The sequence below is a fragment of the Antechinus flavipes genome, chromosome 1, assembly GCF_016432865.1.
Source record: "Antechinus flavipes isolate AdamAnt ecotype Samford, QLD, Australia chromosome 1, AdamAnt_v2, whole genome shotgun sequence".
Taxonomy (NCBI): Eukaryota; Metazoa; Chordata; class Mammalia; order Dasyuromorphia; family Dasyuridae; genus Antechinus; species Antechinus flavipes.
In genome coordinates, this window is record NC_067398.1 from 362,739,140 (window position 1) to 362,748,440 (window position 9,301).

The following is a 9,301-nucleotide window of genomic DNA, read 5'->3' on the forward strand; positions in this document are numbered from 1 at the left end:
AATTAATGGTCCAGGTGTGCAAATGGGAACTAAATGTGTGCCACATAATTATCACGGATTTAGCTACTATCCTTCATTATCAGCAATTTTGCCAGTTAATTTTGCTATCAACTGGTACAAAGCAAAGAAAAGACATTCTACAGATACTTAGCAGAATCTTCACCTGGAGCCTTCACAATTTAAGAAACTTTTTGCAATAGCAGGAACAAAGTTTTAGGAAAAGGGGGAGGGGAGAAATCTTTTGATTAAGTAGTCAGAAGTTTTTGCCCTTTCCAGGAAATCTGATATTTCTCAAAAGGAACATGGATTCATCTATTTATTAGCTTACTAGGAGGACCTGGTGAGATTCCATCATCCTGCCCCACCTCTTTGAACATTCTATCTCCATTCTCAAAGGAAGCTACTCCTCTCATATTCATTTCTGGATTGGGTCCTAGATCTTAGTCTAAATTTCTTTTTACTCATATGGAATTTAAAAGAGATACATTTTAATATATCACCTACTGTATCCCAACATAGAAATACAGGTAACAGAATTAACATGACAAATAATTCTGTGTAAGCGCCATTCTACCTTTTCAGCATCAATCCCACGACATTATTTTGGTTTTTTAAAAAATTGAATGTAGAAAGATTTGAGATTTATCTTTTTCTTTTTTAAATCTGGATCTTAATGGGGATTAAAATCCCAATGCCCATGCTTAAGGAACTAAGGAAGCATCCGGATATTCAAGGATGTCTCTGCTGACCAGAATCTATGATATTTAACTTGTGTTGGAGCATTTATCTTTCCCGCTTGTCGATGCAAAAGCAGTGGGAAGAAGAGGATGCATTCCTCAGGCATTAATGACCCGACAAGCAATGTGGAAGGAAGGACCTACAGTTTTAGATCGTCCCCTTCCCTGCTTCTGAAGCCTGAGAAGCAAACAAGGGCTCTGAACCGAGAGCCTTTGCGAGGTCTCCTGCTGGGCCGGCTGCAGGCCCCATATCTTCTGCTGAGCTTTGACGGCTGTCAGGGTCTGCTACGCCTCGGGGGCTGGAAACTGCATCAGGACCACGGATAGCTCCCTGCAGCCTTTGGACTCGGGGGCTTCAGACAGCTTAGTAGGTTTCCCCAGCCGATACCCCGAGGAAAAGATTCCCCGAGTCAGTGTTCTGAGGCCAAAAAGAGAAATCTATGTTAGCTTCATCTTTGAGAAGGGACTAAAAACAGTGAACGAGGCTACTAGCCCAGGTTTCTAAAGGAGCCCAGTAAAACCTGTGCTAAGGTTGTCACCCTTCGGAGTTCGGGGGAAGAAAGGAGTATGGGGAAGGAATTGTAATTTGGTTTGTGGTTTTTCTTTGGGTCCGATTCTTGGTTTCTCTTACCTGGCCCTGGCCTGGGTAAACCGCAGCCGCTCGGAACAGAATAAGGCAGGAAATGTTTTCCGCGGAGCGGTGATAGATCATGCAAACGGGTGACACCAGTTTAACCAATAAAACAATTTGAATCAATTAGCTGGCGAAGGAGAGTCCCGAAGTGTAAAATGCACGTCAGCTAGGATAGGAAAGCATTGATTAAAATGTCACCGACCTGCCGCTTCCCAGACAGCGCAGGTCTCTTAAGTCAGGCGAGTTCAGACGGGACCGAGAGACAGAACACCTGCAAAATGCATGTTCCTAGCTCTGGGATCAACATCAAGAACACTGATTACTGACTGATTGTTGGGATCGGAGAGAAAAAGATACATTACTCTTTCAAAGTTGATTGTACATTCAACTTCTGCAAAGTACATTCATATTCTTCAGTCCAGTATCCTATATTGAAATGAAGGGGGAGTGGGAGAAACGGGGATGAAAGACAGAATAATCTTCATAACACTGATGTCCGTTAATGAATTTCAGTTTATTTCATCTAGATTAAATCAATATAACACCACACACTTTTATTAAAGTTTTCACCCCTCCCCCAAAACAGTAGAAAACGATACTATTCTTATTTTGAATGGTACGCTCTTATTTTCTATAAAATGTCAATATACCTTGTTTTAATGGGAAAATACTTCCTCTCCTCCTCTGCTTTGTGTACTTAACAGCCTCCTGTAACTTGAAGGGATTGCAACTAACTCAGTATCTGTGACAAATGAATGCCTAAGACTTGATAAGCGAGTTGTTTTTTAGTTCACATTTTTTATTATCATCATCATCATCATTATTATTTTAAAAGGGATGGAATTGCTTTCTTTCGTTAAATGACACATTACAATCAGAAAGGATTCTAGGAAGAAAGTGGTGAACCTGCTGCTATAAGAAACATTTGCAACTGTGTGGCAGGTCAAAGCCACTGTGACTCTCAGAGCACCTGCAGTGCTGGGGTATTTCCCTGTGGTAGGGAGCAGAAGTGAAAGTGCTTCTCTTTTCTCCCCATTTCGGTGGTGCAATCCGCCCTGTTCCCAGACATCCTTTTCGTCAGGCTTAAGCTTTCTTCCTATCAGGAGCAGATCGCCAGTGTCTAGGAGATAAGAACATTAGATGAGCTAGGGGCCTCCCTTCTTGGAAAGTCACAGACCAGAGAAGAGGGGGTGGGGAAAGGAGGGAAGGAAGTATCAGGACGTGTTCTAGAAACCTTCTGAAGCGCCAGTAACCTGGATCACGGAGAAGGAAGGGCTGTGTGTGAATGACAATGGCACTTTTTTGGCAAATGGGATATACAGGAATGAAGCGTGAGTTTTTTATACCTTTTAGATTTGGGGGTTTGGGTTTTTCCTTTCATCTATTGGGGGAGGTTGATTTTAAACCCTACATCTCCTTAGGGAGAGCTTAATTTGTTGTGATGAGGATTCTTTGAATTCAGATGTGAGAAATGGTTTTCGCCTTCTGAAACTTTCCTCATACAAATACGGCAATTCCCTTCTTCGAAACCAAGATTCCTCTGAACTTTTTATTTTCAATGTCTCTAACTCCTACCGAGGCAACAAGATGTTACAATCTATTTCTGCTTCAAATCAAGAATTCCCATTGGTTTTATTGACCTTTTAAGAAGTGTGAGGTTTCACACGTTTATCCTAGTATTTACCGATTGGTTTTACTGTCGATAGAATAAATGAATCCTATGCGGGTTAATTTATAAGTTCTCTAATTGTTTGGTCGACTTTGCCTTTGGTTTACATCTTAATATGGCTATTAATTTTAGTATCCAACCCCATCTCCTCTGCCACCAAATAGCATTTTCAAGTTTTTGTAACAGACGAAAAGATCCAGTTGTTTTCTCTGCAGTGAATATCCACTGCTAATGTCCCCGAACAAGTATCTTGTTCCTTTCCTGATAAAGTAACCAGCATGTAATATGTACTCCGAACAGCTGGTCAATTAAGAAGCAATATATTGACAACTGACTAATATCCGGGAGTGTTAGTTTGCTACACGAAGCACGTTTTTTTGAAATTCTCTCTAACTCTGCTTTTTGTTTTTTTTTTTTAATTTCTTTTCCTCCAAGAATTTTTGTACATGATTCCTGTGGATTTTCCCCCCCCAAGAACTGGCCATTTGCTCAAGCGGTATATCTTGGTTTGGGGAACTGCTTCTATCAATTATCCCATTTGCTTCCTTCCTGGATGTCTGATTCTGATGTTCCGTGTAGGGAGCTTGAGGTCATTTTAAATATGGCAGAGAATCAGTGGTTTTTTCCAATCTAGACGTGGTACTATATACAGGCAGAAGTGTCCACGCTGTTCTTCACACTTTAATAAAGGAAACTGTCTTGAAAGTATGGAAAATTGTCTTTTAATAGTCTTGTTTTGAATACGATTCATATTTAACAGGTAGGAGATATCAGGGTTGGTTTTGTTTTGTTTTTCCAAAAATTCAAGATATTGCAAAGTATTAAGGACCCTATACTCTTTTGCTTCCTTTTTCAGTTTCCTGTAAGGCAGAACAAGCTCGATACACTTTGTGTTTCTAGACAGGCGTGCTTTGTCATTTGCTAAGGAACAGAGTTAGGCTATGGACTTCGGTGAAGCACTAAAAGATTCATTCATGATTCCTGTGAGTGTGGCAGGGAAAAGAAGGTGGGACGCTTGGGAAGAAGATGGTAGAGCACTAGAGGATAAACTGGAAGCTTCTATCCATCAGGTTGGGGGCCTCCTAGACTTAGCTCTCCTAGATGCAAGAGAACAGTTAAGTTTCCCATCCCCAATTCAGCTCTTCAACTTGAGCACCATTCAGGCTTTTTCCTTTTGGAGTGAGATAGTTGTTAGTTGGTTAGGTGTTTGCTTTCGTGCTTACTGAAAAAAGACACCTCCCTCTCCTCTCCCCCACCCCTCGCCCCTGCGTTCTCCATCCACCCAGACTCTCTCGCGCTCTCTTTCTCTCCCTGTAACATGCCAGCCCTTTAATGTGGAGTGTCAGGGAGCCGGTGACGTCACCCTGCCCGCTGGGTGGCGTCCCCTCGGTCCGACACGAGTTCAGAGACAAGAGAAAGGCGCTTTCAGGCAACGCTCAACCTGGGGCTCTGCTTCGGCTTCGCGCGCACCCATAGATTATCTGGTAAAAGGGACTGAACCGGCTCACAATTTACAACCGCCATTCTCCACCCTGCTAGGGTTATAGTACCATTAACGCAGAGGAGTGCCTGGATATGACTGGAAACCCTGCAAGACTCCAGCCTGCCTGATTTGAGGACATGCTTTGATGCTTCCCCTCTGAGTCCTCCTGGAAGATGGTCAGGAGGACACACGCGTAAAGAAAACTAGTATTTAGGAGGTAATTATATCACCGCGGTCACTGCGCTTGCAGGATAGACAGGTCTAGGTTAATTATTTCAGGTCACCAGGAGTTAGGTTTCCTTGAGGAGAACTGGAAAGGGGAACTTGGGACTGTTCTAGTTCACGAAGGAGCGCGGAGGAAGAGTTTGAGCTTGTATTATTCAGGGAATGGGGAAGTTAAGTACCTACCTTTCTCAGTTCCAACTTTTTCTCCCCCAGGAGCTTTCCTTCCCACCCCAACCCCCATTTTAACCTCTCTCTTTTTTGCTTCTCTACTTCCGCAATAATTCTTGAGTTTGGGGTAGAAGTCGAAAGAGACGCGCGAGGGTCATTGATTTTTTCGCCCTGTCTATTCATGTTAACGTTTCTTGTGCCTTCATATAATACAGCTGTGTGTAGTGTCACTTCCCGGCGGTGAACTTGACGTTCGTATTGTTGGGAAAAGTATTTTCACGTTATCCCAGGATCTTATTAAGATAAAAAGAATCTTATTTGAGAACCAGCTGCTCTTTGCAGGGCTATTTGGCGAAAGTTGAGCTGGTTCTGCCGGGGGCCAGGCATAGCGGTTTCTTGAATTGCCATTTAACTACCTGTCCACTGGAAATATTGTCTCTGATCCATGCGAAGTGACAAGCTATGTTCCTGTCTCGTTTGAACATGTCTAGGTCTGTTCCACTATCCTGAAGGCCACGGAGTATAATGAAACCTGAGAATGAAGTAGGCGATGTGGCAAAAGAGTCAAGATCACATGGAAAGCCAAGGGGAAGGGGCTGAATACCACTGCTGGGAGGGAGCGGGGAAGGGAGATGTGAAATTTCTAAATAGAGAGAACAAACGCAGTGGCTACATTATCAAACAGGGTCTCGCGGAGCCCAGCGCATTGGGTATGCAGAAAACAAGTAATGACTGGAAAAGCGTTTGCTTCAAGAACTATGTTCTGTAGTTCGTTGTCTTTTTTTTTTAATCTGTAATGAAACTCAACAAAGAAACCCTCATCTCAGTCACAAAGGTTTCTTTCCCTTGCTTTTAAAAATATATTTAGTTCAAACATCTTTTGGTATTCCGCTCACTTAAGATGGCACTTGGAATTTTCTCGTGGATTCCAAGTACATCAGGTACGCCAAGATTCACTTTCTTCAAGATTTTTAGTGATCCCAAGAGTGTTTACAGAAGACTATCTGTATCAGTGTTTGCCCTTTTGCGTTGTACAATCATTCAGTATGGAAAATATATCCTACTTGAAACTGTATTCAGAGCTTAGTCTCAACCGTTGAAAAATATTCAATGTTAACACATACGCCTGTATTTTGCTTGTTAACTGCTGTGGAAGTTGGAAGCAAACATTTTTAGATGATCTTGAACTCCAAGAAAAACCAGAATTGCCCTACTAGGCAAATGGTGGTTGGTAACTGAATTGGAGGAGGGGAGGGGAATGTGAAAGCAAAATTAATGTTAAACGAATTGTTTTTAGTCAAACATAATTTCTTCAGCTTTTCCAAATTTTAATAAGTATTTTTTAATTGTTGGCCCTCAAACTTTCAATAGGAACATTCCAAATGCCTGACTTTGTTTTGTTATATTTAATTGTTTTATCCAGATTATGAATTTCTCCAGGCTAATCGCATAAACTACAGCCATCGCTTGTCTTAAAAGCATGTTGGGTAGTTTTTCTTTTCCCACTAAAATAAATTCATTTGTAAGAAATTAGTAGTAGTTTCCCTAAATTTTCTATGGGGAGGTCCCAATTTCCCAAGCTTTTTTTTTTTTTTAATACTAAGACTGCTATTAGCTGTATTTATTATTTGCAAGCTAGTTTTCATGATCAGCCTATTTTGAGAGGTCTCAAAACTCAAGAGAGAAGGAAGAACTCAGAGCACTTAAAAAAAAAAAATAACAAATCTCTTGGTATGTTGGATTTCCCTCCTAGCTGTTTCAATTGAGTTTTTAGAAGAGAATGAAAAACACACAGAAAAATAATCCTTGCTTTATAATGCTTTTTTTTTGTGTGTGTGTGAAAAAGAGGAGGAAAAAAATGTATTCTAGAAGCATGATAGTATTGTAAAGTATTATCTTATCCCAGGTCTTCCCAACAGTAAGTGATCACTATTTTCTTAACTAACAACTCGTTTTAAATTAAAGTGCCCCAAGATCATGTTTTCTTTTTTTATTTTGCAGTCTACAAGCAAGACCAAGTCGAGTCCATTCGAGGACATATAGTTGAAGAGATGGCCACAAGTCCTCTTCCAGGACCCAATGACATCCTGCTGGCTTCTCCATCCAGCGCATACCAGCCTGATCCCTTGAGCCAGCCACGGCCGGGCCATGCCAACATGAAGCCCAACCAGGTGGGCCAAGTAATTCTCTACGGGATCCCCATAGTGTCATTGGTGATTGACGGGCAGGAGAGGCTATGTTTGGCCCAGATCTCCAACACTCTATTGAAGAACTTCAGCTATAACGAGATCCATAACCGGCGGGTGGCCCTGGGCATCACTTGCGTGCAATGCACTCCAGTGCAATTGGAGATTCTGCGCCGGGCAGGAGCTATGCCCATCTCTTCTCGGCGATGCGGCATGATCACCAAAAGGGAAGCTGAGCGCCTTTGCAAGTCTTTCCTGGGGGAAAACCGGCCTCCTAAACTGCCTGATAACTTTGCCTTCGACGTATCCCATGAGTGCGCTTGGGGCTGCAGGGGCAGCTTCATCCCCGCGCGTTACAACAGTTCCCGGGCCAAGTGCATCAAGTGCAGTTATTGCAACATGTACTTTTCGCCCAATAAGTTCATCTTCCACTCTCATCGAACTCCAGAGGCTAAGTACACGCAGCCCGACGCCGCTAACTTCAACTCTTGGAGACGCCATCTCAAGCTCACCGATAAGAGCCCTCAAGACGAGCTGGTCTTCGCCTGGGAGGACGTCAAGGCCATGTTCAATGGGGGTAGCCGCAAGAGGGCCTTGCCCCAGCCCGGCTCGCACCCGGCTTGCCATCCTCTCAGCTCGGTCAAGGCTGCAGCGGCAGCGGCGGCAGCGGCGGCGGCAGTGGCGGGAGGCGGAGGGCTACTGGGGCCACACCTGCTCGGGGCACCGCCCCCACCTCCGCCGCCGCCTCCGCTAGCCGAACTGGCTGGAGGCCCGCACTCGCACCACAAGAGGCCCCGCTTCGACGACGACGAGGACTCCCTACAGGAGGCCGCAGTGGTAGCCGCCGCCAGCCTCTCAGCCGCTGCCGCCAGCCTCTCGGCCGCAGCTGCTGCAGGCAGTGCCGGAGTCGGCGTGGCCGGCGGAGGAGGAGGCGGAGCGGGAGGTGGTGGAGTAGGGAGCGTTGGGACCGGAGGAGCCGGGGGACCCGGGGGAGGCAGCAAAGGCCCCCGCAGCTATCCTGTCATTCCCGTGCCCAGTAAAGGTTCCTTCGGGGGAGTCCTGCAAAAGTTTCCTGGCTGCGGGGGCCTCTTCCCACACCCGTACACCTTCCCAGCGGCTGCCGCCTTCGGCCTATGTCACAAGAAGGAGGACGGGGCAGCTGGGGCTGAGGCCCTGGGTGGAGGCGGAGGTGGGGCGGGCGGAGGTGCTGGTGGGGCCCAGAAAGCAGGGCTATCGGGGCTTTTCTGGCCTGCGGGTCGCAAGGACGCCTTTTACCCGCCTTTCTGCATGTTCTGGCCACCCCGGACCCCCGGCGGGCTTCCTGTGCCCACCTATCTACAGCCCCCTCCCCAGCCCCCGACTGCTCTCAGCTGCGCCTTGGGTGACAGCCCGGCCTTGCTGCGCCAGGCCTTCCTGGACTTGGCCGAACCAGGCGGTGGCGGAGGGGGAGGAGGGGGAGGAGGTGCGGGAGGAGGAGGCGGTGGCAATGGAGGCTCAAGTTCAGAAGCCCCTCCAGCTCCGGGGCAGCCACAGCCACCCGCGGGTGCTAACGGCGCAAGCTCCGGGCAGCCACCTCAGCCGTCGGGGGGAGCAGGCACGCGCGAACCTCTCTTCGAGTCGCCCTCGGGCAGTGGCGACTGCAGCGCGGGCTCCACACCTCCGGCAGAAGGAGCCGGAGGAGCTGGAGTGAGCGGAGGAACTGGGGGCAGTCGAGTGCCAGCACCTCACCATGCTCATCTTCTTGAAGGCCCAGGAGGCCGTAAGGCTGCTGGAGGAACGGGCAGCGGCAGCAGCGGCGGGTACCACCACTCCAGCGCCTTTCGACCAGTTGGGGGCAAGGACGACTCTGAGAGCTTGGCCAAGCTTCATGGGGCTTCGGCTGGCGCGAGCGGGCAGCATCATCCGCATCCGCCTCACCATCACCATCACCATCACCACCATCCGCACCATCACCACCACCATCACCACCACCATCACCACCCGCAGCCGCCCTCCCCGTTACTGCTCCTGCAGCAACCCGAAGAGCCGGGCCCGGAGCGCCACCATCCGGCCCCTCCGCCTCCACCTCCTCCCCCTCCACCTCCTCCTCCGCCCCCCCCACCGCCTCCACCTCAGCCCCACCACCGCCTCCTGTCCCCCGGGGGCACCAGCTGCAGCTACCCCAGTGAGGACAGCAGCGAGGACGAGGATGACGAAGAA

The 9,301-nt window shown here is 47.3% G+C and overlaps 1 protein-coding gene across 1 annotated transcript in view; it reads left to right on the plus strand.

The window, feature by feature from the left end:
- Positions 1–6,940: 6,940 nt before the first annotated feature.
- The window catches only part of SKOR2 (SKI family transcriptional corepressor 2), a 45,101-nt gene continuing 42,740 nt past the window's right edge, over positions 6,941–9,301 (plus strand). Inside the window, exon 1 of the mRNA XM_051996258.1 lies at positions 6,941–9,301. This exon is cut by the window's right edge and continues 420 nt beyond it. Within this exon, the coding sequence (XP_051852218.1) occupies positions 6,968–9,301 (2,334 nt within the window). The 5' untranslated portion in view covers positions 6,941–6,967.